Source organism: Geotrypetes seraphini, chromosome 8, assembly GCF_902459505.1.
Source record: "Geotrypetes seraphini chromosome 8, aGeoSer1.1, whole genome shotgun sequence".
Classification (NCBI taxonomy): Eukaryota; Metazoa; Chordata; class Amphibia; order Gymnophiona; family Dermophiidae; genus Geotrypetes; species Geotrypetes seraphini.
In genome coordinates, this window is record NC_047091.1 from 112,674,792 (window position 1) to 112,702,124 (window position 27,333).

General features: G+C 44.7%; 1 protein-coding gene across 4 annotated transcripts in view; it reads right to left on the reverse strand.

Moving 5' to 3' along the window:
- Positions 1-27,333, reverse strand: part of MBD3 (methyl-CpG binding domain protein 3) — a 155,965-nt gene that overhangs the window by 69,184 nt on the left and 59,448 nt on the right. For all 4 annotated transcript variants that reach the window (XM_033955534.1, XM_033955536.1, XM_033955535.1 and 1 more), the window contains one exon: positions 23-160. In XM_033955534.1, the coding sequence (XP_033811425.1) occupies positions 23-160 (138 nt within the window). The remainder of the gene's footprint in view (positions 1-22; positions 161-27,333) is intronic.

Genomic DNA, 27,333 nt, shown 5'->3' on the forward strand with positions numbered 1-27,333 from the left:
TGGTAGTAGTGTATGATCTAACCTGCCGAGGCTGTTCCACAGCTTTTTGTGGATCACTCTTCACCTTGTTGCTGGGATGATTGGTGACCTTGGTGACTGGTTGCTTGAAAATTGAGGCAGTCTGTCTCACAGGTAGTGCTGTGTTTAAATCCGGTTTACCCTAAACAAAAAAAGAAGGGGAAAGCTCCATTGTTCAATCAAATAGAAAAGAATTAGAATACATCTGTTATTAAGAACAAAAAAAGCCATGCTGAATCAAACCAAAGTCCCTTGAGCCCAGTATTCTGTCTCCAATAGTGGTTAGTTCAGGTCACAAGTACCCAGCAGATTCCAAAACTTAGATTTCAGCTTTTTTAATTTCCAAGGGTGAACCCAAGTCTACCCAACTGATTTTTTTTAATGAACATTTCCTCCAGTGACTTGTCCAATCCTCTTTGAAACTCACTTAACCATTTCCTCAACAATCTCTTTCTAGTAGAAGAGTATAGTAGTCTGGACAGTAGAGTTTATATTTCATACTTACGAATAATTGGAGAAGGCATCCAAAGCTTTCTTCGCTCTGCCTCCTTGTTCCTGGGCATAGCACCTCCTCCTCAGTTCGTACCAAAGCAGCTGACACACCCTAAACAGGAAAAATAGTAAGGATGATACGGGAACCTCCCCAACCAAAATCAAATCATTGTTCTATGCAATTGGAAGCAACTAACAATGAGAAGATTGCAAAACATAACCAGATGGAAGGCACTAACCCACCTACCTAAGTGCAACCGAAGAGCAGCATTACATTCTTGCACAGCCATACCATATCTATCCACTAGCCAAGTTCTTTTTTTTTTTTAATCTTTATTCATTTTCAAACTTTCATCAAGTGTACAAATATCAAATCAGATATTCTTACTATTATATCTCATAATACAAATATTTAATCCTCTCCCCTCCCATCAAACCCATTAATAATTTCTAAAATTAACAATAAAATATAATACCCTCCCCCCACCCTACAATAACTGGTGTATATTTCAATAGAAAAATGGTGTTTAATCATTACAAAAGGATGTTAATGGCTCCCAAATTTTAATAAAGTTCTTATAATTTCCATGTTGTATAGCTAATGATCTTTCCATTCTGTACATGTGACATAATGAATTCCACCAAAAATTAAAATTGAGTCTACTATGATCTTTCCAATTATTAGTGATATGTTGAATGGCGTCTCCAGTCATAATCAATAAAAGAATGTTATTATGTGAAGATATCTGACTTTTTTCTTATAGACATTCAAAATAATACTGTATCATAAGACAATGCCACGTGGTTTTCCAATAAACAATTTACTTGATCCCATATTGAGTTCCAAAAGGCTAAAATATAGGGACAATGAAGCAAAAGATGATCTAAAGTCCCTACTTCAAGATTGCAATGCCAGCATCTATTAGACTTTGAACTATTTAACTTCTGTAATCTAACTGGTGTCCAAAATGCTCTATGCAAAAGAAAAAACCATGTTTGTATCATAGATGCAGACAATGTACATCTCATCCTCCAAGACCAAATTTGTGGCCATTGAGATGCTGAAATCTGATGCTTAATCTCAATGCTCCAAATATCCCTAAGACCATTTTAGGCTTTTTTTTAACAGATTCACTAATACTTTTATACCACTGTGCAGCCTGGTGACCCAGAAAGTCCACCTGAAAGCATAAAAATTCCAGACTGTACTGTGTATTAAGACTTTTCCATTCAGGGAACCCTACCTGAATGGCCTGCTTCAATTAAACTAAACTAAACTAAACCTTAAGTTTGTATACCGCATCATCTCCACAGAAGTGGAGCTCGGCACGGTTTACAGGAATTGATATAGAAAGGAACTCCAAAGAAAAGTAGAAGAACTTGGTACAGAGAAGTTTAGAGAGACTTAGTATATCGTTACATTTTAGAGAAAAGCCATGTTTTTAAATGTTTTCGGAAGAGTTGGAGGGAGGTCAGACTCCGAAGTGGGATAGTAAAGCTGTTCCAGAGTTCGGTGATCTTGAAGAAGAGGGATGTCCCTAATTTTCCTGCATGGGATATGCCCTTTAAAGAGGGGAAGGATATTTTGAATTTTTGAGTAGATCTGGTGGTGTTGGAATTCGAGGAGTTCCAAGATAGTGGAAAAAGGGGAGGAAGGATGCCGTGTAGAGACTTGAAGGTTAGGCAGGCGCATTTGTAGTGAACTCTAAGGATTACTGGGAGCCAGTGAAGCTTAGACAGAAGCGGGGAGAAGTGGTCGAATTTGCTTTTTGCGAAGATTAGTTTAGCCACGGTGTTCTGAATCCGCTGGAGTATATGAAGGCTTTTCTTTGTTAGACTTAGGTAGATGGAGTTACAGTAATCCAGTCTGGAAAGAATGATGGATTGAACGAGGACAGAAAAGTGTTGTTGATGAAAGCAGGATCTCACTTTCCTTAACATGTGAAGATTGAAAAAGCATTTTTTTACTAGGGAGTTAAGGTGGTCGTTAAAGGACAGTGTAGAAACAATGATGATGCCCAGAACTTTGCTTGAGTGTTCAAGCTGCAAAGTGGTGCCAGAGGAAAGTGGGATGAGGGTGGGTAGCTGATCAAATTTTGGGCCGAGCCATAGTAGTTTTGTTTTGGTCTCGTTTAGTTTCATTTGTACGGTGAGGGCCCAGGATTGCAGGTTTGATATACATAAAGAGATGTTCTCAGAGAGATTGGTGAGGTTAGAGTCGGTCTCGAGGAGGAAAAGGATGTCATCGGCGTAAGATTAAAGTGTTTCCAAGGGGGAGAGTTGGAGGAGTTTCAGGGAGGACATATAAACATTGAAAAGAATCGGAGATAGAGGTGAACCCTGGGGAACTCCACAAATCGGTTTCCAAGGGAGGGATGTGGAGCCATTCATGTTAACAAAGTAGGAGCGGGAATGTAAGAATTTTGAGAACCAATCTAGGACTGTTGAGTTTATGCCAATTTCAGAAAGTTGGAGAATTAGTAAATCATGATGGACAATATTGAAAGTAGAGGTCTGCACGGGAACGGGGATTGCGGGGATCCCGCGGGTCCCGCGGGGATCCCGCGGGTTCCCCCCCTGGCCCACGGGACTCCCACGGGGACGCCCCCTGGCCCACGGGACTCCCACAGGGATGCCCCCCTGACCCACGGGACTCCCACGGGGACGCCCCCTTGCCCACGGGACTCCCACGGGGATGAAAACAACCTACCTAAATTCTGGCGATGCAAGCATGCAGCTTACAAGTCTGGCGTCGCGTCGGGAAATAGCCATGTTGAGCAGTGAGCTCAGCACGTATACAGATGAAAGCCTTGCTTGCTGATTGGTCCGGCGGCCCCGCCCCACCGTGCCGCCGGACCAATCAGCAAGCAAGGCTTTCATCTGTGTACGTGCTGAGCTCACTGCTCAGCATGGCTATTTCCCGACGCGGGCATTAGGCTGTTTTTTGTCATTTCGGGTGGGGGATGGCAGCGGCAGCAGCAGCCTGAAAAAGAAATCATCCTGGCCGGGTTCGGTGTCATGCTCCGGAGCTTCTACAGCCTTCCTATCTCCCTCTCCCTTCTACCTGCGGCTCTCTTCGGCAACTCAGCAGCAACGATCGACACAAGCTTCTGGCGTCGGGGCCTACCCTCTGCGAGTCCCGCTTGTTTCAACTTCCTTTTTCCACAAAGGCAGGACTCGTAGAGGGAAGGCCTCGATGTCGGCAGCTTGTCTTGATCACCGCTGCTGACGAGTTGCTTAAGAGAGCCGCGGAGCAGGGGGGTGTTGCCAGGTGCAGGTAGAAGGGAGAGGGCCAGATGCAGGACTCGTGGGTGAGGGAGGAGAAGAGAGAGGGGAGAGAAACAAAAGGAAATATTTCATACTGGGCTGGGCCGGAGTGGAGAGAGGGTGGAAAGATTCTGGCTACAGGGTGCAGTAACAAAGGAAAAGGGGGGAAAGCTGAAAATGGAGATAGTGACACAAAGAAGAGAAAGGGTAAGCAGGACCTTCTGAATAAGGATAGAGATACAGAGGGGACATGAAGAGGAGGTGAAATAGAGACATAGAAGTAATGCTGAAAAAGTGTGTGTGGGGGGGGGGGAGATAAAGACATTGAAAGGGCAAATGGTGAATATGGGGTAAAGACAAGGACAGAGACAAATGAAGATTCTGAAAAAGTGGTGAGATACGGATATAGGTGAGATGGACACAAAGAAGGGTGATGCTGGAAAATAGGTGGAATGGTAATTCTGACAGACACAGAAGGGAAATGCTGGATCAAGGAGAGATGGGGCTCAGGCTGGATGGAATGAGGAGAAATGCCTTGTTGGCCCGGAACTTCCTCTCCTACGTCAGAATTGACGTCAGGGAGCGGAATGCTGGTCAGCGCGACGCTTCTGCAGGGAAAGCTTGGGACAGCGGTGGCTTGGGGACTATTCCCCGATGGCGGTGGCAACAAACCGAGTGGCTTGGGGGAGGGCACGGAGAAAGAAAGAAAGGGGGCAGACAGAGAGACAGAAAGAAGGGGGAACAGGGAGACAGAAAGAAAAAGTTGGGGGAGAGAATGAGGTCTGGAGGAGAGGAAACATACAGGAGGCTGAAAGAAAGGAAGAAAGATTGGATGCACAGTCAGAAGAAGAAAGTGCAACCAGAGACTCATGAAATCACCAAACAGCAAAGATAGGAAAAATGATTTTATTTTCAATTTAGTGATCAAAATGTGTCTGTTTTGAGAATTTATATCTGCTGTCTATATTTTGCACTATGGCTCCCTTTTACTAAACCGCAATATTGTTTTTTAGCGCAGGGAGCCTATGAGCATTGAGAGCAGCGCGAGGCATTCAGCGTAACTCCCTGTGCTAAAACCTACTATTGTGGTTTAGTAAAAAGGGAGGGGGTGTATTTGTCTATTTTTGTATTTTGTTACCGAGGTGACATTGCATAGAGTCATCTGCCTTGGGAAATGTATATGGCAGATATCTTTGTTTTGTGTTCAAAAGAAAAGGAAATGCATTTCTGGTTTTATTTCTACAGTGTTGAAGTACTTGTTGGCCCTTGCTGTGACTGGTGGGGATCCCCAAGCACCGCCAGCAGAGGACCTCCTCTAGAGATGGTCAGAACTCCCCTCCACCAAGCGTAGCAGTCGCTGGCAGCATCCATGAGCCACTGAGGTGCCAGCATCTGTGACTCAGGGACGCTACTGCTGCCTGCCAAGCTTGGCAAAAGGGACCCCAGGCCAACTGCAAAGGAAGTCCTCAGCTGACAGTTTGTGGGTTCTCATCAGCTGAGTATTTATATTTTATATTTACATTAGAGGTTCTGGTAGAAACCCATTTACAAAGTATGTATTCTTCCCAATTAATATTTCCAAATTAATAGTCTCTTTGCTTATTTGTAAATGGGTCTCTACCAGAGCCTTTAATTCAGTAGCATAATTAAATAAAATAACTATTTCTGAAGTTTATAGGGAAGGATGGTGACGGAGGGGATTCCTCACGGGGACGGGTGGGGACGGAGGGGATTCCTCGCGGGGACGGGTGGGGACGGAGGGGATTCCTCGCGGGGACGGGTGGGGACGGAGGGATTCCTCACGGGGACGGGTGGGGACGGAGGGATTCCTCACGGGGACGGGTGGGGATGGGTGGGATTTTGGCGGGGACGGGTGGGGACGGGTGGGATTTCTGTCCCCGCGCAACTCTCTAATTGAAAGCCGCAGAAAGGTCGAATTGAAGAAGAACAGCGAACTTATTGCAAGAGTGAAGTTGTTGGACCTTTGAGATTAATGAGGCCAGTAGGGATTTGGTGCTAAAGTTGGGTCTGAAGCCGTGTTGGAAGGGTAGGAGAATGGAGAATCTCTCAAGATAGGATGAGAGCTGGGTGGATATGATGGACTCCAGCATCTTGGTCAGGAGAGGAATATTTGCTATTGGGCGATAGCTGGCTGGTGTGGAGGGGTCTAGATCCGCTTTTTTCAGACGTGGGGATAAGGCAATGTGTCTCATTTCTGCAGAAAATAGACCTGAAAGTAGGGCAGAATTTATAAGTTTGGTGAGAGATGAGATGGCTTGTATGGGAATTTTCTCGTATAGGTAGGAGGGGAAAGGGTCCAAGGTACAGTTGCAGGTTTTCAACTTGAGGCAGAGTTTAGCGACCTGGGAATCGGATACGAGCTCAAAGGCGGTCCAGGATCTGTCAACTGGAATATGGTTGGCGACGGTTAGAGTCGGGTTGGAGTCGGTAGACACCAGAAAGTTGTAAGAGGGTGCTGGTGGGAACGAGCATCGTAAGGTAGTGACTTTCTCATTGAAGAATTTTGCTAGATCGTCGGCAGATGGAGAGGAGGGGAGTGTGGTGGATTCATGTTTAGAGGATATGGAGCGCCAGATGTTAAACAGTGTATTAATTTGGTTGTTGGATCTGGAGATTTTGTTACCGTAGTAGTTCTTCCTTGCTTTTTTTAGTTTGGTATTGTAGGACTTAATATTAACCCTCCAGGACTGTCTGTCAGTGGGGGATTTAGATTTTTTCCATTTGCGTTCCAGTATTTGACATTTCTGTTTCAGTTCTCTGTGATATGGGAGGTACCAAGGGGCCTTGCGGGAGTAGGAGACAGTTTTAGTGGATAGTGGTGCGAGAGAGTGGTAGGTGGTCTCAGAGAGGGTGATCCAGTTGTGCCAGTTGGATTCAGGGTTTGGAGGGCTAGGAATGGTGGATATTAGGTTTAGGAATTTGGTCCAGAATAGTTCGCTAGCAATTTTTTTTCGGAAGGTAATAGAGTTTGAGGAACGAGGAGGGGGCCTGAGGTGAGACATGAAAATGGGGAGGCATAAAGCCCCTAGGAAGTGGTCGGACCAGGGGACATGTTCCCAACGGGTGTCATCGACCGAAGTTTTGCGATCGGTGAGATCTAGGAAACTGATGATGTCCAGTGTGTGCCCTTTTTCATGGGTTGGAGAGAGTGCCGGGGGGGGGGGGGGGGGGAAGCCTAAAGAAGTGAGGAAGTTATTGAAATCAGTTGCATCTTTGTTGGTGGTATCGTTTAGGTGGAGATTAATATCCCCAATGATTAGTAATCAGTTGCAACCACCTAAAACTTTGTGATTTATTAAGACCAAATTTATGTTGCAATTGTGTAAAATCAAGCAGTTTACCATTTAAAATAACATCATTTAAAGTCCGAATTCCTGCTATCATCCAATGCTTCCAGATGATCTTAAAACCGCCAATGGCAAACTGCTGGATTTTCCACAGCTGCAACTTAAATTTGGTCTAGATAAAAAACAAAGTTATAAGTGGTTGCAACTGAAGCAGGCTATTCAGGCAGGGTTCCCTGAATGGAAATCTCTTAATCAATTTAGTTTGGATTTTTTATGCTTTCATGCAGACTTCCTGGGTCACCAGGCCGCGCAGTGGTATAAATTATTATCTGGCTATTTAAATAAGAAACCAAAAACTGGACTTGGAGATATTTGGAGCATTGAGATTAAGCATCAAATTAGTGCGTCTCAATGGCCACGTATTTGGTCCTGAAAGATGAAGTGTACAATGTCTGCATCTATGAGGCAAACATGGTTTTTCCTGTTGCATAGAGCACTCTGGACCCCTGTTCGTTTACAAAAATTGGATTGTTCTAAGTCTAATAGATGTTGGCATTGTCATCTTGAAGCTGGAACTTTAGATCATTTATTGTTTTATTGTCCATTCATTAAGGCTTTTTGGGAGTCTATTTGGGATCAAATAAATTGTTTGTTAGAGAACCATGTAGCATTGTCATATGACACAATTTTATTTTGCATGACTATGAAAGCTAAATGTCAAATATCTGCTAATAATAACAAGCTTTTATTGATATTAACAGGAGATGCCATCCAACAAATAACACATAATTGGAAGGACTGTAGAAGACTGAATTATTGTTTTTGGTGGTCTTCAATTTGTCATGCGTATAAAATGGAAAGAGCGTTGGCTGTTCAAAAAGGTTATTATAATAAATTTAAGGATGTGTGGGGACCATTATTAAATTATAGTAATGAATAAGTTACACTTTTCCCAATCTTAACACATGTGGATTTGGGGGGGGGGATTTCTTGTTTTTCCATTAAGAATATATAGATGATTGTAGTAAGATATTATTTTCATGTGGTATATATTAGTTGTATATGAATTTGGGAGGGGGGTGGGGGTTAAATCTTGGTGTATGATATTGAAAATTTTTCAAGTGATGTTGCATTATATCAATAATAATAATAAAACGCTAGAGCGCACATGCACTCTCAAAAATTCGTGAGTCCTGGCGCCATGAGGTGTGCTTCTGTGGCAACATTCTAATTGACATCTCACGGCGCTTGCAGGGGCTGGAGGCGCGTCCGCGCGACTGTGCTCTCTCCAAACCTCCCGGCTCCAGCGGCGTAGGCAGCACCAGTGGCAGCAACCGAGTGGTGGACAGCAGCCCCGCTCCGGCTGTTGACCCTCCACAAACCTCCCGGCTCCAGCGGCGTAGGCAGCACTATAAACACGCTGCTTCGCGCCCTTCTACTGCCGATTTCCTCTGCCGCGTCTCTGATGACATCATTGGAGACAGACGTGGCAGAGGAAATCGGCAGTAGAAGGCCGCGAAGCAGCATGTTTAAAGTGCTGCCTACGCGGCTGGAGCCCCGAGGTTTGTCGGCGGTGGGAGGGTCAGGAGCAGGCCAGATTGAGCAGGACAACGGCAGTAAAAGAAGGGGGAGGGGACGAACGGAGCAGGGAAGAGAAGGTAAGAGAAGGGAAAGGGGGGTGGGGGAAAATGCTGCTACTGCTTCTGCACAGGAAAGGGGGGATAGGAGGGAAATGCTGTTGCTGCTGCATAGGGAAGTGGGATGGAAATGCTGCTGTACAGGGAAATGGGGAAAAATGACAGACAGACAGCGGGAGGGAGGGAGACAGAAAGAAAGAAAGACACAGGGGCAGGGAGAGGGACAGAAAGACAGACAGAGAAAGGGGGCCAGAGAGAGAGTCAGCGGGAGAGGGAAAGGGGGCTGCTTTGGGGGAAGGGGTGTGCTTGGGGCAAACAGCTTTGCTCTGGGGGGGAAGACAGAAGGGGCCATGGAGAGACAGGGAGAGGGAAAGGGGGCTGATTTGGGGGGAGGGGTGTGCTGGGGGGGAGACAGAAGGGGCCATGGAGAGATAGGGAAAGGGGGCTGCTTTGGGGGGAGGTATGCTAGGGACAGACAGCTTTGCTCTGGGGGTGGGGAAGACAGAAGAGGGCCATGGAGAGACATTTGGGGGGGAGGTGGGTGCTGGGGGCAGACAGCTTTGCTCGGGGGGGAGGGGGAGACAGAAGGATACAGACAGCGGCCAAGGAGAGAGAGATAAAGAAACACAGACAGACAGACACATCTATTCTAGCACACGTTAATGTAATGGGCTTAAAGACTAGTTTGGTTGATATTTACTGTACACTTGATGTAAGTTTAAAAATGAATAAAGAAATTTAAAAAAAACGAAAAAAACCCGCCAATTTGAATCTTGGGGTTTAGCCATATGGTTTCAATTGTTGATTTACTAATAGGAATAGCTGTTAAGTTGTTAACATATCGTAAGGTTTTCCAAGTATCCATTAGAATTCTGTTATCCTTATATAATCTGGGCATCTTGATACTAAGAACATGACAAAGATGTAATGGAAACATGAGTCGCCATTCCAAATATAGCCAATCTGGAGTGTGTTCAATGAGTTCAGGGAGGACACAATACATACCTTGATGTAAAATATAGGCTTGATGGTACCTATAAAAGTTGGGAATATTTACCCCACCCTCCTTAATTGGTTTTTGTAAAGATACTAGAGCAATTCTGGGAGTTTTACCTAGCCAAATAAATTTAATAAGAATAGAATTCAATTTTTTATAAAAAGACACCTGAAAAAACACCGGTATCATTCCCATTTGATAACAAACCACAGGCAATATCATCATTTTAACAGTTTGAACTCTCCCCCACCAAGATAAATGTAAAGGATTCCATTGTTCACACAATTCTGTTACCTTCTTTAATAAAAGTTTTTCATTCTCTTTCACAGTGTCATCTATCGTGTTTTTAATCCAAATTCCTAAATATTTTAATCCATCCTCGTTCCATACAAAAGAGAATGTATCAAACATGCTTTTTATACAATGCACATTGAGAGGAAGAATTTCAGACTTATTCCAGTTTATTTTATATCCTGAGAATTTTCCAAAACTTTCTATCAAATCTATCAGGAAAGGAATGGTTGTGGTAGGATTTCTCAAATAAAGTAAAATATCATCTGCATATGCAGAGTTTATATTCCCATTCTTTACGAGGAATACCCTGTATCTCCTTTGTCTGTTGAATCGCTAACAATAAGGGCTCTAAAACAATATCAAAAAGCAAAGGAGACAATGGACATCCCTGTCTAACTCCCCTATGCAAAGTAAAACGTTCTGATAAATTATTATTAATATATAATCTTGCCATATGAGAGCTATACAAAGTTTGAATCATTTGAATAAATCCAGAACCTATACCAAACCAATCCAACGCCTGATACATGAATGTCCATTCCACTCTATCAAATGCTTTTTCCTCATCTCGAGCTAAGGTGAAAGCCGGTTCATTCAAGTTTTTTGTTAAATTTAATATGTGAAAAGCCAATCTTGTATTACTAGACGAATGTCTGTTCGCAACAAATCCAGTTTGGTGTACATCAATGATAAAAGGGAGAGCCTTAGCCAACCTCAATGCCAATGTTTAGCTAATAATTTTCTATCCACATTAATTAAAGATATAGGCCTGTAATTTGAGACCAAAGTGGGATCTTTATTTGGCTTTGGCAAAACAATAGTCAAAGATTCTGCCATAGTACCTTTAATACAACCATTGTTTAGTTGAAATTGATATAAATTTAGTAAATAGGGTAATAAAGAAATTTGGAAAGATTTGTAAAATTCCACTGTAAAACCATCCCCACCTGGAGCGGATCCAACTCTAAGAGACTTCAACGCTGTTTCTAGTTCTTTTAATGATATAGGCTCTTCTAAACTTTTTTTTATGTGATCAGGAATTTTTGGACTCTCAATAATTTTTAAGAATTCTAAAACATTTTGTACTTTATCAGCATAAGCCTCGGAAGAATACAAATCTTTATAAAAATTAAGAAACTGTTTTAATATATTTCCAATCTGAGTATGTGTATTTCCTTTTTCATCCTTTATTGCTATAATTCTTGTTCTTCTCTTCTTGGCTTTAAGATAATTTGCAAGTAATCTACCTGCCTTATTTGAATTTCCATAATACAAGGTTTGTTGAGAAACCAAATCTTTCCTTGCCATTCTCGAATATAACTCATTATATTTACCCTTTGCCTTTAAAAGAGCATGCAATGTATCTTGTTGCCATTTATCAACTAATTTAGATTTCAAATATTTAATTTCTTTTTCCAAATCAGAAAATTGTTTAACGAGTTGGTTTTTAATATGTGCAGAATATGAAATAATATTACCTCTTATAGAAGCTTTAAAAGCATCCCATAATATTTCTGTACTAATATCTACTGAAGTATTTATTTGGAAAAACTCAGATATCTTTAAATTAAGTTCTTCAAGAAAAGCTGAATCCTCAACCAATGTATTATCAAATCTCCATATTAATCTATTGCCACTAGCCAATTTCTTATTACTTGTCTAACCAAAGACAAGCATCTGAAGACACCTAAGCATGTCCGAGATCTGAAGCAGGCATACTTGAAATCTGTCAGGACAGGTTGTCCAGACTACAATGCCCTTCTACTAGAAAGATTATTGAGGTAAGAACCTACTCTTCCCTTCTAGTGCAAAGGGCATAGTAGGGACAGTTCTGGAGGCCGCATTATCGGAAAGATGTGAAGAGACTGGAGTCGATCCAGAGAATGGCCGCTAGGATGGTCTCGGTACTTAGGGATCTCCTTTATGAGGAACGTCTGACCAGACTGCGCCTATATTCTCTCGAGGAGCCCAGAGAGAGGGGAGACATGATAGAAACATTTAAATACATCACGGGCCGCATTGAAGTGGAGGAGGAAATTTTTTTCTTAAGGGTCCCACGGCGACAAGAGAGCATCCGCTAAAACTTAAAGGGGAAAAATTTCACGGGGACACCAGGAAATACTTCTTCACCGAAAGGTTGATTGATCGATGGAATGGTCTTCCACGCCAAGTGGTCGAGGCCAGTAACGTGCTCGACTTCAAGAGACGTTGGGATAAACATGTGGGGTTGCTACAGAGTCATGCTTAAAAAAAAAAGAACTCATAGGAGAGGCAAATTTGCTGAGGGAGGGTTCTTGAGTGTGCAGACTTGTTGGGCCGCCGGCCCTTTTCTGCCGTCATACTCTATGTTTCTAAAGCATTCCCCAAAAGGGTGGGGCAGATGTGCCTATTTCAAGGACCGAGGCCCCAAAAGCGCCATCTTTTCGTGTTGCCATGTCCGCTTTATAAAACTTAGTAAAAGAATGTAGTGAGGACCATATAGCTGCTCTACATATTTCCTACAGTGGCACTGCCCAGGACTCTGCCTATGAAGAAGCCACTTCTCTTGTGGAACGTGCTTTCTTTTTTTTTATATACAATTCTCCCTCGTTATTCGCGGGGATAGGGGCAGAGTGGCCACGAATGGCAAAAACCCACGAATATCCAGCTCTGACCCACCCCCCCATCCCTTCCGCCTTCCCCTGGCATCCCAGCCTTACCTGGTGGTCTAGCTGTTTATTGGGGCAGGAGCGATCTTCTGCCCTGTGCAGATAGCCATTAAGATATGGCTGTAGGGAGTTCCCGTGGTCCCACAGAACCCACAAAGAATTCCCAAAGCAGACAACAAAATTTGAGCTTGCAACCTTCTCAAATGATGCCCAAAAACCATTTGTCTAAACTTAACTAGTCCCAGTCCTCCCAGTACTCTGAAAGTCTCCTTCCTATTTGGGAGATCTCAGATACCGGCCTGGCATCAATGTGACTTTTTGGTATTGGACAAAGACGAGAAGGATCCAGATAAAGAGCTACACGGCAATGGGGACAAAATGAATCCCAAGGGGATCCTCTCCAGGTCCTCGGGGATCCCACAGGTATGGGAGTTGTTAGTTCAGGGCTCCTGTGGGTGTTCTACCTTCCTGGTCTAAAGCAACCACAGACATTTGGCTGGTGGCACCCACTAGGAACCCGGAATCCTCCAAACCAGAGGACTCCAATGTGTGACAAAGGCATGGAAACATACCCTAAATCCTCCCAATCCTTCTCCAACTGGAGAAGCCACTCTCTATGAGGAAACTAGCCACTGAAGCTTGCCACCCCCCGGCATCTGGCCTGGCACAGCACCATGCCAGCCTGTTTACACTTCAGATAAGCTTCAAACAAATTGACAAAATCAGAATCAAAACCCTGCATTGGATCTCCAGAAGATCTCTGAAGTCTGTATCCTGGTTTCTCATTGGTTCTGTGGTGTCTGTGTTTCACCAACGATACCGCACTGGCTTTTGAGAGGTCTAGAAGAGACTTGAACCACAACAGTTAAGCATCCTGTGACTACAAAACTCTCAGAGGTACCCGAGAGGGCTTATTGCTCCAGCCTCCTCTCATGTGCCCCATAGCACATGGTGCACGAACAACTGTCCATCCAGAGCAAATTTGACATGATTGAGTCATTAAACAGGCTGGGGACTCCATTCTGACTGATTTTAAATAAAATTGAGGTGTTTTGAGGCAGTTAGAAGCTTTTAAAGTAAAATTGGGAAATCAAAGATAGCCGCCGAAGCAGCAATTTTGGCGCCATAAAAAAAATAAAAGTAAAAAAATTATATCAGTATCAAATGAATAATGGAAAGGTATCTGGTACTATGGCTGATTCTGTTGTTATTGTCTTGCCAAAACCAAACAGGGATTCTACTTTGGTTTCAAATTACAGGCCTATTTCTTTGATTAATGTAGATGGCAAATTGATTGCTAAAGTTTTAGCATTAAGATTGGCAAAAGCTCTTCCTTTTATTATTGATGTTCACCAAACAGGATTCATTGCTAAAAGACATTCGTCAAATAACACTAGGTTAGCATTTCATTCTTTAAATTTAGCAAAAAATATTAATGATCCAGCTTTTCTAGTATCTCTTGATGCAGAAAAAGCATTTGATAGAGTGGAATGGAGTTTTATGTATCAAGTTTTAGAATGGTTTGGTATTGGCCCCGGTTTTATTAAAATGATTCAGACATTGTATAGCTCTCCTGGTGCAAGAATATATATTAATAATAATTTATCTGATAGATTTAACTTGCTAAGAGGAGTTAGACAAGGTTGTCCTTTGTCCCCTTTACTTTTTGATGTTGTTCTGGAACCCTTATTAATTGCAATTAATCAAAAAAAGGGGATAAAGGGAATCCCATACTCGAATTGGGAATTCAAACTTTCGGCTTATGCAGATGATATTCTATTGTATTTAAGGGAACCAGGGAATACCATTCCATGTTTACTTAATCTTCTAGAGAAGTTTGGAAAATTTTCTAGATATAAAATTAATTGGAGTAAATCTGAAGTTCTTCCAATTAATGTTCATTGTACCAAAGGATTATTTGATTCATATTCATTTATATGGAAAGATGAAGGTTTAAAATACTTAGGTATAATAATAAAAAATACAATTGATGACACAGTGAAAGAAAATGAAAAACTTTTATTAAGAAAGATAACAGAAATGTGTGAGCAATGGAATCCTTTACATCTCTCTTGGTGGGGAAGAGTTCAAACAATTAAAATGATGCTACTGCCTGTGGTTGTTATCAAATGAGTATGATACCAATATTTTTTCAGGGGTCATTTTATAAAAAGTTAAACAATGTTCTTACAAAATTTGTTTGGTTTGGGAAAAGACCCAGAATTGCTTTAGCATCATTACAAAGAACAATTATGGAGGGAGGGGTAAATTTTCCAAATTTTTATAGGTACCATCAAGCCTATATTCTAAGACAGGGTATGTATTGGATCCTCCCAGATCTCATGGAGAATGTACCTGATTGGTTATACTTAGAATGGCAGCTCCTGTTCCCATTACATTTAGAGCATATAATTAGTATAACACTGCCAAGGAAATATAAAGATAATAGAATTTTACTTGATACATGGAAGACCTTAAGATTTGTTAGTAATTTGTCGCCAGATCCAATTGCAAAATCATTAAGTCAATCCATTTGGGTTAACTCCAGGATCAAGATTGGTGGTTTAAGATCGTCTGGAAGCAGTGGATAATTGCAGGTATACGAACATTGAATGATGTTATTTCAGAAGGATTACTGCTTAGTTTTTCACAATTGCAACAGAAATTTGGATTAGATAAAACACAATATTTTAAATGGTTGCAATTGAAGCAGGCTATTCAGGTAGGGTTCCCTGAATGGAAGGGTCTTAATTCTCAGTATAGTTTGCAGGTCCTCTGCTTTCAGGCAGATTTTTTGGGACACCAAGCCGCAAAATGGTATAAACTATTATATGGATTTTTAAATAAAAAAAAGAAAACTGGACTTAGGGATATTTGGAGTATTGAGATTGGACAGGAGATTTCTGCATCTCAATGGCAAAGATTTTGGTCCTGGAGGTTAAGGTCTACAAAATCAGCATCTACGAGTCAAACGTGGATGTTTTTGTTACATAGAGTTTTATGGATCCCTACACGTTTACAAAAATTAGATAGCACTAGATCCAATAGATGCTGGCATTGTAGATTAGAGGTGAGGACGTTAGATCATTTGATTTTTTTTTTGTCCCTGTATAAATGCGTTTTGGAAACTAATTTGGCCCCAAATTAACAAACTATTAGAAAATCATGTAGGACTCTCATATGACACTATATTATTTGGTACAGCAATGAGAACTAAGAGTCCGATTTCGGCAAATAATAACAAATTATTATTGACAGGGGTCACCATGCAACAAATCACTCATAAGAACATAAGAACATAAGCAATGCCTCTGCTGGGTCAGACCTGAGGTCCATCATGCCCAGCAGTCCGCTCACGCGGCGGCCCAACAGGTCCAGGACCTGTGCAGTAATCCTCTATCTATACCCCTCTATCCCCTTTTCCAGCAGGAAATTGTCCAATCCTTTCTTAAACCCCTGTACTGTACTCTGCCCTATTACTCCCTCTGGAAGCGCATTCCAGGTGTCTACCACCCGTTGGGTAAAGAAGAACTTCCTAGCATTCGTTTTAAATCTGTCCCCTTTCAACTTTTCCAAGTGTCATAAGAACATAAGCAGTGCCTCCGCCGGGTCAGACCATAGGTCCATCCTGCCCGGCAGTCCGCTCGCGCGGCGGCCCAAACAGGTCACGACCTACCTGCATCACCAGAAGGGGCTCACTTGCCACCTTGTTTTCTCATTTAAGTCCTATCTTCCCATCGTAGTCCTAACCCTCCGGTCTTGCACATGCACGACCTATTGGGTTACTATACTTATTACCTGGTTAGCTTTCTATACCTGTGTTACATCCCAGCATCTCTCTCAGTATCCCACGATCCCTTTATCCCTCAGGAATCCGTCCAATCCCTGTTTGAATCCCTGTACCGTACTCTGCCTGATCACTTCTTCCGGTAGCGCATTCCATGTGTCCACGACCCTTTGGGTGAAAAAAAACTTCCTTGCATTTGTTTTGAACCTATCTCCCTTCAGTTTCTCCGAATGCCCCCTCGTACTTGTTGTCCCCTTCAGTCTGAAGAATCTGTCCCTATCCACCCTCTCTATGCCCCTCATGATCTTGAAGGTCTCTATCATATCTCCCCTGAGTCTCCTTTTTTCCAGAGAGAAGAGCCCCAGCCTATCTAATCTCTCGGTGTATAGGCAGTGTTCCAGCCCCTTTACCAGTTTCGTTGCTCTCCTTTGGACTCTCTCAAGTACCGCCATGTCCTTCTTGAGGTGCGGCGACCAATACTGAACGCAGTATTCCAGATGTGGACGCACCATCGCTCGATACAATGGCATGATGACTTCCCGCGTCCTGGTTGTTATGCCCCTCTTTATGATGCCCAGCATCCTGTTGGCTTTTTTCGAGGCTGCTGCGCACTGTGCAGATGGCTTCAGTGATGCATCCACCAGCACACCCAAGTCTCTCTCAAGTCTGCTGTCTCCCAACAATGCCCCCCCCAATTTGTAGTTGAACAACGGGTTCTTTTTCCCTATATGCATGACCTTGCATTTTTCCACGTTAAAGCGCATTTGCCATTTGTTTGCCCAGTCTTCCAGCTTGTCCAGGTCCCTTTGCAGGTCCTCACACTCCTCCCTGGACCTAACTCTACCGCACAGTTTGGTATCGTCTGCAAATTTTATAACCTCGCACTTTGCCTCCTTTTCCAGGTCATTGATAAATATGTTGAAGAGTAACGGCCCCAGCACCGATCCCTGTGGCACACCGCTCGTGACTCCCTGCCAGTCAGAATATTGGCCCTTCACTCCGACCCTTTGCAGTCTACCCGACAACCAGTGCTTGATCCATCTGTGCACATCCCCTCCCACCCCGTGGTTCCACAGCTTCCTAAGCAGCCTTTCGTGTGGCACCTTGTCGAAAGCCTTTTGAAAATCGAGGTAAATGATGTCTATAGGTTCCCCATTGTCCACCCGACTGCTTATTCCCTCGAAGAAGTACAGAAGGTTCGTTAAGCATGACCTTCCCTTACAAAATCCATGCTGGCTTGTTCTCAGTAGGCCATTTCTCTCGATGTGCTCGCAAATACTGTCCTTGATCATAGCTTCCACCATCTTCCCTGTAATTGAAGTCAGGCTCACCGGCCTGTAGTTCCCGGGGTCACCCCTCGATCCCTTCTTGAAGATAGGTGTGACATTCGCCAATTTCCAGTCCTCTGGTACCTCTCCAGTTTTCAAGGATAGGTTGCAAACATGCTGGATTGTGCCCGCTATTTCTTGTCTTAGTTCCTTCAGAACCCTTGGGTGGATCCCGTCCGGGCCCGGCGATTTGCCGCATTTTAACCTGTCTATCTGTTTGAGGACATCCTCCTTACTTACCTCTATGTGTTCCAATTTTTCAGCCTGTTCCCCGCTCATGAGTTCCTCTGAGTCCGGTATATTAGATGTGTCTTCTCTCGTGAAAACCGACGAGAAGAATGTGTTCAACCTCTCAGCTACCTGTTTATCCTCCTTAATCACTCCCTTCCTATCCCCATCGTCCAACGGCCCCACCTCCTCTCTTGCTGGTCGCTTCCCCTTTACGTAACTGAAGAATGCCTTGAAGTTCTTTTATTTTTTGAAAGTTTGAAGAATCTGTCCTTTTCTACTCTCTCTATGCCCTTCATGATCTTATAAGTCTCTATCATATCCCCTCTAAGTCTCCTCTTCTCCAGGGAAAAGAGACCCAGTTTCTCCAATCTCTCAGCGTATGAGAGGTTTTCCATCCCTTTTATCAAGCGTGTCACTCCCCTCTGAACCCTCTCGAGTAACGCCATATCCTTCCTAAGGTACGGAGACCAATATTGGACGCAGTATTCCAGATGCGGGCGCACCATCGCCCGATACAATGGCAGGATAACTTCTTTTGTCCTTGTTGTAATACCCTTCTTGATTATGCCTAGCATTCTATTTGCTTTCTTAGCGGCTGTTGCGCACTGTGCCGTTGGCTTCATTGTCATGTCCACCATTACCCCCAAGTCCCTTTCTTGGTTGCTCTCATTCAATAATATCCCTCCCATCGTATAGTTGTACCTCGGGTTTCTGTTTCCAACATGCAATACTTTACATTTCTCAACGTTGAACTTCATCTGCCATCTCGCCGCCCATTCCCCCAATTTGTTCAAGTCCCTTTGCAATTCTTCGCATTCCTCTTTAGTCCCAGCTCCACTAAATAGTTTTGTATCGTCCGCAAATTTTATTATCTCACACTTCGTGCCTGTTTCTAGATCATTTATGAATATATTAAATAGCAGCGGCCCGAGCACTGAGCCCTGCGGAACACCACTCGTGACTCAAAATTGGAAAGATTATACTAAATTAAATTATACATTTTGGTGGAATTCTGTTTGCCACATATATAAAATGGAAAAGATGATTGCGTTACAACAAGGGAATATTCATAATTTTAAGAAAATATGGGGGCCATTGACTAGTTACTCTAATGATCAGATATCTTAGCACATGGATAATATATATATGGGAAGGGTTGGGGTAGGGTGAGGGTGGGTTGAATTATCATATGATTATAGGGTTTTTGGGAAATAAGGGGATATTTATTATATCATATAGATTTATTTGAATGTAAATACAAGTGATAGATGAAAATTGTTTTATTATGTGTAATTCACTTGTTGTAAGTTTATAAAAAAAAATAAAAAAAGAAGCCAAAAGGGGTTTTTGGAAGTAAAGAATCCTCAGGGAAGCCTCTAAAACTAAAGAAACTCCCAAATTCTGATTCCCCCCCCTCACCCCATTTTACAAAAGGAATGAACAGTCTACTCACAGATTGGAGGGCCTGCTTGCATCAGCTCTCACATATAGCAGCTAGTTTTGGAGAAGTTTCTCTGCCTCATACAAGCCTGCAGCATCTCAGGTGTTTGTTTCTTCAGGCTGCCTTTTAGTCAGACTCAGAGCCTAAAGCCCTCGACCCCACTAGCTCCACACGCAAATCCCTGAGGGCCGATATGGGGGTCAATCAGCCTGCACTCAAGCACCTGATAAGCAGGGTTGAGCTGGACTCCCAGGGGAGCAGACCCCGAGCTGTCCACAATGTTTGTGCAGGCCAGCTAGGTAGGTAGGTTTCCTAGATGAAGGGTTGTGCCTCCCCCACCCCCCAGCTGGAGACCTCAAACCGGAATCTGCAATTTCTCCCAGGCAGAGCTGCCCCACAAAATTGGGAGTCTCTGTGGCCATTAGCAAGCCTCAAAATTGGAACAAAAATACCTGTAAAAATGAAATAAAAGCAGAGCTGAACAAAAACAAACAAACAAAAAAAGACACCTTCTCAACTCGCTTGGAGAAGGAAAAACTGAGTAGAATGGGCTATGCCCAGGAACAAATAGGCGGAATGATTGGACGCCTTCTCCAATTACTTGTATGGGATATAAGCTCTACTGTCCAGATTACAATGCCCTTTGCACTAGAAATTACATGCAATGAGTAAAAATAATTTTAAATATATATTGCTTTCATTCGGCTCATCATTAGTTTCATGGAACATACTCTTGTTTTTGTCAGGTTAAACAACTGTTCCTCCCCAATCAATTTCAGCACAGAGAAAAAATGGGGAATATGCCAAAATATATGAAAGGCCCTAACCTAATGGATGTGTTCCATACCATTTATTTTTGTCATCCTTCTCTAAACCTTTCTAGTTGTATTACATCCTTTATGGTGTAGGGTGATCAGAATTGCACACTGTACCCAAGGAGTGGATATACAAGGGAAGATTAGGTTCTTACCTTGATAATCCTCTTTCCAGTATAAAGGAACATGAGTCTTGACCAGTGGGTTATTCATCTCTACCCACATATTTTTGCAGAAGGAGTAATCTACAGCTTTTCAGTTCCATCTCCTCATGTCGGTGGTCAGTCCCCATCTCCTCAGTTTGTACTAAAGCAGTTAATCACCCCTAAAAGAGGAGATACAACAAGGAGGGCATGGGGAACTCCCCAACCAAGTCAAGTCTTTTCTGCTCCACAACAAAGATAAGTAATTAACCCCGGGCAATCCTTCAGCAGAGGTTCCACCGCATAACACTGGTGCAGCACTCTATCCGTCCATTTCTTTCTCCCCTCCACCACTTCATCCACCGTTACCCTCCAACTCCTAACTAAACGGGCCATGTCCGCCTGACCTGGCACCCCTGCCAAAACTCCCACCACCCGCTTCTTCTCTATTTCCACTCCCCCCAACCAGTCTTTCCAAAACACTGTACCCCACGTCTGAACACTTTGCACCCATGCCACCCTTTCCTGCTGTCCCCTCACCAACCTCCCCAAATGGAACTGGAGGACGAGGGAGGAGAAAAAAAAAGAATGGTGTTCATCATCCCCAAGCCCCCTTGTTTTTTTGCCAAATACCGTTACCCCTCCCACCCTCTTTACTGGATTTAAGCGGTTGCCCCAGAGGCACTGAAAAAAAAAGACTACATCATAGCGTGCAATCCCTGCGGGAGAAAACACACATAACTAAGGAATAGGAACAAAGGAACCAAATATACTTTCATTAGATGCACCCGTTCCAGAAATGTCAGCTTCCACTGCTTCCAGGCTTCCACCTTCTGCCGCCCTTCCTAGATTTTTCCCTTCCAATTCTCCATTTGATACGCCTCATCCCCACTGAAGACAACCCCCAGCACCCTTACCCTCCCCTCTGGAGGTAAGAACACACTTGTACTCTCCACCTCCCATGCCGGATCTCCGAGTTTCAACAAATTACTCTTTTCTTGGTTAATGCACGCCCCTGTGGCTCCTGAATACTCTCCCAGTTTTTCCTACATCCACCCAAACTCTCTCTTTGAAGACACAAACACAGAGATGTCATCGGCATATGCCACCACCCTGACCTTTGTGCCTTCCCCCATATCTATCCCTGTTAAACCCCCACCCTTCTCCAGCCGCTGCAGCAATGGATCGATGGCAAACACATATAGCAATAGACTTAAGGGACATCCCTGTCTCACCCCTTTCCCAATAGAGAAACTCTCCCCCCTCCACCCATTCACCAAGGGAAAGGTTGTTGCCTCCCTATACAGAGTCTTCAACCCCTCCACAAACTACACAGGAATCCCATACTTTGTAAGAACCCCCCCACAAATATTCGTATGGCACCCTATCAAAGGCTGTGGCTTGGTCCAAACTAACTAGCACTGCCCCCCCCCCCCCCCCCGGGCCCTCCGACCCCTCTCAACTGCCTCTTACTGTTACCGCTGCTTCTATTGCCCCCCCTTCCCTGCATGCCACATATCTGTGACGGTGCCAGTACTGCTGCCGCCACCTCTCCCAGTCTTGCACACATCATCTTTGCTAAAATTTTCTTATCTGTATTAAGCAAAGAAATCGGCCTCTAATTTCCCACCCTTGACCCTTCCTTCCCTGGCTTCGCAATCAAAACCAATACCGCCTCCCTCATGGACCTCGGCAGAACAGGCTGACAGCTAAGCTCCGTAAACAGCCGCACCAAGAAAGGTATCATCTGCTCACAAAATGTCTTAAAAATCTTGGCTGTAAACCCATCTAGACCGGGTGATTTCCCTTTGGTCAGGCCGGCTATTGCCCGTCTTACCTCCTCCACCGTCCATGGGCCATTCAGCACTTCTGCCTCCTCCTCTGTTAACCTTCCCCCCACCCCTGGGGTCCCCTCTATATATTCCTCCCACCCCTCCTTTCCCTCTGGCCCAACTTCAAAGAGCCCTTCATAATGCTCTCCCACCACCCTCAAGATCCCTGCTCGAGACTCCTGCTCTATCCCCTCGTTGTCCCACAAACTCCCCACCTTCCATCGCCTGACCCTCTCTTTGCATGACCTGAAAGGGTCTAGTGAGATGAAATGCCTATAGTCCCTTTCCCACACTAATGACCTATATCTATCGTACTCTAGTGCTTCAATTTTTCCCTTGAGTACCTGAATCCCCTCCCCCTTTTCACCCCCTTCCACCCTCCAATTTAATTCCTTCCTCAGGGCTACCAGCCTCCTCTCCCTGTTTTGTGATGCCCTCCTACTTATTTTCTTGAAAAAACCCTTGATCCTAACCTTCACAATCTCCCACCAATGACCCATACGAGCTCACAGTAGACAGCTGGTCTGTCCAGAACTTCCTAAAGGCCTCCTGTACACTCTCCTCCTGGAGCCATGCATTTTTTGAGCCTCCACAGATCCCTACCCATAACCGGGTTCTTCCCCCCTACCTGTATGCTCACCAAAGCGTGATCCGTAAATTCAACATGCTGCACTTGGGGAGGGTCCTGACAGCCTTCCCTCCTTACAAAAAACCTGTCGATATGACTGCAGCATTTCCCCCTGCCAAACGTAAACCCCCCTTGCTTCCCAAAAACTGTACAAATATCAACCAGCCCTTCCCCCTCCCCCACCTGTTTCAAAAATAATTCATCATATCCTAAAGAAAATTTCCTCCCTTCCCTATACCTCCTGCCTCACCACTGCATTAAAATCCCCTCCCCCACACCACCCTCCTGGCTGTGTATAAATATGGTCTGATCCGGGAGATTAGAGCTTTACGCTCCCATTTCCTCTGAGGACCGTAGATGCTCACCAACCTCTCCCTCCACCTTTACATCAAATATCTGCCCCCTCCCCCCACCCAATTACACCACCCTACGCACTTCCACTGCCCTGGAGTTAAACAGAATTGCCACCCTCCCCATAAGCCTCCTGGGCTAATACCCAGTAAGATGGTCCCCATTTCCAGTCCCTTTTAGCTTTCCACAATAAACTTGGGTTGTCAACCCTTGTTTCTTGCAACATGATAACATCCAGTTTTTTGGAAGCCAGGAACTCATAAACCATAAACCGCTTTCTCTCCGTCCGGAGACTAGCAACATTCAAAGTTGCAATATTCAAACCGGGACCCCCCATTATGACACTAATTTAGATTTCTTATCCCCGTTCTCTCCATTCCCCTCTTCACCACCACCCCTGGCAGGACCGCCTCCCCCTCCGCCAGAATCAACTCTTCCCGAATTCCTTCCTTTTCCTTATCTTCCCCTTCCTTAATCACATCCCTCCCCACCATCAAAACATCCCCCATCTACTTCCATACCCTCCTTCCCACCCAGCTCTGTATTTAGAAAAGCCCCTCCCCCATCCCCTTCCTCTCCCACTTTCTCAACCCGCAACCTCTCCAGAATCACCACCGGGTATTCCTGCTGCACTCCCACCTGACCTTTTTTCCTTTTCCTCTACTGGGACACCCCACCTCCATCCTCTTCCTCCTGTGCCAATACACTAAACCTATTAGTATCCTCAACCCTATCTCCCCTTCTTTTCCTCTGGTGTTTCCCCGCCTAGAGAATGACACGGTGGCGGTTACCTGCGGCTAGCCGCGTTTAACCCACCAAAACGGGGAATGAAAAATAGCAGTCGCTGCAGGAACGGGGACAAGGCCATTCACCGCCCAGTGGAGCAGTGAATGGTCTTGTCTCCGCAGTGAGGCATCAAGGATCGTGCGGTCCCCGCAGCTCCCACCCGCCCGTCCGATCAATCGTTTAACCAGCTTCCTCTCTCCACCTCACCGGCTTTCTTTTTCGGCGACCCACACACTTTCCAAAGAGCCGTACACGCGCTGCTGCTCAGTATTCAATCTTCTGCTCTGACCCAACCAGAAACAGGAAGTTGCAGCAGAGCAGAAGATTGAACTTTGAGCAGCCGCGTGTGTGCGGCTCTTTGGAAAGCGTGCGGGTCGCCGAAAAAGAAAGCCAGCAAGCTAACTTCTGAACCTGCAAAAAAGGTTGGAAGGGGGAGACTGAGCATGGGAGTCATGGCATTAAAATAACTCCCAAATCCCTCCCTAATTCCTTATCTCTTCCTGGTCCCACAAGCCTCTATGGGCATTTGATTCCTCCATAGGCTCAAGTTTCTGATGGAGCTCACTAGGAGACAGAGGAGTGGAGATAGGAAGGAGGCTGAGAGAAAGGGAGAGAAGTACTAGGAGCCCATTACCGTGTTAAAGCACAGATTAAGGGCCTTGTATACTGAGTTTTATCCTTTATATATAGTATGAGGAAAAAATGGCTTAGTGAAACAAACCTGAAGACAGTTGTTCATGAAAAATAATGATCATGACAGAACAAGCTTGCCTGAACCCCAGAAACCTAACCTTAACCTCTTATGCCCAGAGCTCTCATATTCCCCTCCCTGCAGGCAAGAGAAGTGTTTATCTCCTGACATCTTGTCCAACAAGCTGAAAATCAAATGTAGATTATAGTGTTGAGCCCTTAGCCAATATCATTTTAACAGTAATGGGAAAGATAACACAAAATAAGCACATCTTCTGCTAGGAGAGAGAATCTTATTGCAAGTAGCCCATATTTGGATTGTAAACTTCAGGGAGGTAAAGTGGCTCAGGTTGGGGGGGGGCAGGGTTAGCTTTAGATTATTCCCTCATCTTTCTAAACCCCAATTCAAGACGTTGCAATTCAAGTCCAGTAGATGGTAAGCCTTCTGGGAGGGAAGGGTGGTGGTGGAAAGGAATAGAACAGACTTTGAAAGAAGATAGAGAGGAACAGACCCTGAAGGGAAATGTTGAAGGCAGAGTGAGGAGAAGACGCTGGAAGGGAAGAAGACAGATGCCAGACTATGGGGGAGCGGAGGGAAGAAGATGGGTGATAAACCAATTGGGGGGGGGGGGTGAAGGGAGAGGCACAGTAACAGCAAATGGAAGACGCAGAGAGAAGACACACTGGATGGAAAGAATTGAATGAGAAGATGTGGAAAGCAGAAACCAGACAACAAAGGTAGAAAAAAAATTCTCAGGGATGAAGCCCAACTCCAGAACCATTCTCAACACCCTGTCCCTGGTTGGCATATTCCCCACCCCCACCCACTTCAACTGAACCACATTTCTTCTCTTGAAAATGTCACCCTCTCCCCCTCCCCCACCACAATTCCCACCATCCTCCCTCCTCCTCCCACTCTCTCCTTGCACATTCCCCCTCCCCTGATTCCTACCCCCCCTGCCCCTATCCCCCAGCTACCACAGCTGCAAAAGATATTCCCCTTTTAACCCCTTTCTGGGAACCATGTCCACCACCACCACCCTCTCCCATCCCCTCCCTCTACCCAACACCCCCATTCACATCCATAGGGATCTGCCCTGCATTCAGTTCTTCAGAACAAGGCAAAACTTGCTTTGTCCATTGCTGCCGTTGTGGCAGCGCAGCTTCATCACCTGCAGCCACCTCCTGCTGTACTTCTCTCTGTAGATTCTCAAGTTCCAGCTCTTGACTCCACTCCACCCAACACACTGGAAAAACCTCTGCTGTACTCTGCACTTTGAATTAGGCTGAGTTCCCTCAGCACTGTTCAGAAAAGACTCCACCCCTTTCTCAGTCACATTCTCTGTCCCACAAACGATTTCACCCACCAGTTCTTGGGAATTCCTCCCCTGAGCTGCATTCTGGGATATTCCTTGCAGATGAAGCTCAGGTGTTTCCAATCCCTGATGCTGCTCAATCACTTTCAAACCACATTCCTCCTCCTCCTCCAAGAATTGTAGCAAATTACTGGGCAAACTATTCTCAGCTACCTGCTGTTCCAGTACTCCCTCAGGTGCTTTTATTAAAGGTTTGTGGTTTCTCAGTCCCTGCTTGTATTTGCTCAAACTCTATATAAAGTTTCTCAGTCCCTGCTTATTCCAGGTAGTTCACTCTTTGTGTGGCTTTCTTCTTCCTGCGCTCCTTTATCCGCCCCTCCTCCACTCTGGTTTCTGCTATGACTGCAGTCTTTCCCCAGCTGTAGCAATTCAGGCTGTCTCCCAACTTTTCTCCAGTAGCCTCTGTGGTAGCTTTTTCTTCCACTGCTGTGGGAGTTTCCTGCACCCCTTTTAACTGTCCTGCTTCTGCACAGGGTTCTTCTGTAGAAATTGCTGTTTGTACTTTCCCCTGGTGTCCCTGCAGCCCTGCCATTCTCTCTCTGTTTCGATATACTTCAGCCATAGAGTTAGACACATCTTTTGTGATAACAGCCATTTCTGTTATACAGTTCTCCACCTGTAGCTGAAGGTATGTTCTCTCTTATACTTTTTCTTTTGCTCCTCTGGAGCCAGCTTATACAGAGTGGACACCATAGGTTGTTTCTTTGTAAGTCCTGCAGCTTTTTCTCCAGTCCCCCCTTATCTGTTAGTATGGCTCTTGTGGCCAAATCCATGTCCTTATCCACCTCCTCCTCCCCACTGAAAATATTCTCCACCACTGTAACAGCCTGGGCTTTCTGCCTGTCCATCTCCACCTCCAACTCCCAGGCCCTGCCAGACCCCTGTTGTACCTTCATGCTCCTTGGTGTCAATTCTGGAACAGGAACCCTTCCTCTAGGAGCTCTGGGGTATGGCTCTCCTGTCCTCCTCCAGTCTGATGGCCTAGGCTTTTCACCATCTGGTTCCCTCCTTCCTTCTATAGTAGGCCCTCCAAACCAGGACCTTCCCTGGGAAGGGACCCCAGGCTTCATAGCTCTGCCTGGGGCATAGAGCTAGGCCCAGCTCCCACCTTCCACATGCCTCTGGTTCTCAATTGCAACTCTCTTTCCAGCTCCTCTCACAACCACAGTCACACACAGACTGGTTCCAACTAAGTCTCCGTCAAAGCTCACTCCAGTCCATCTATACCTTCCCAGCCATTGAATCCCTCCCCAGCCCATCCTCC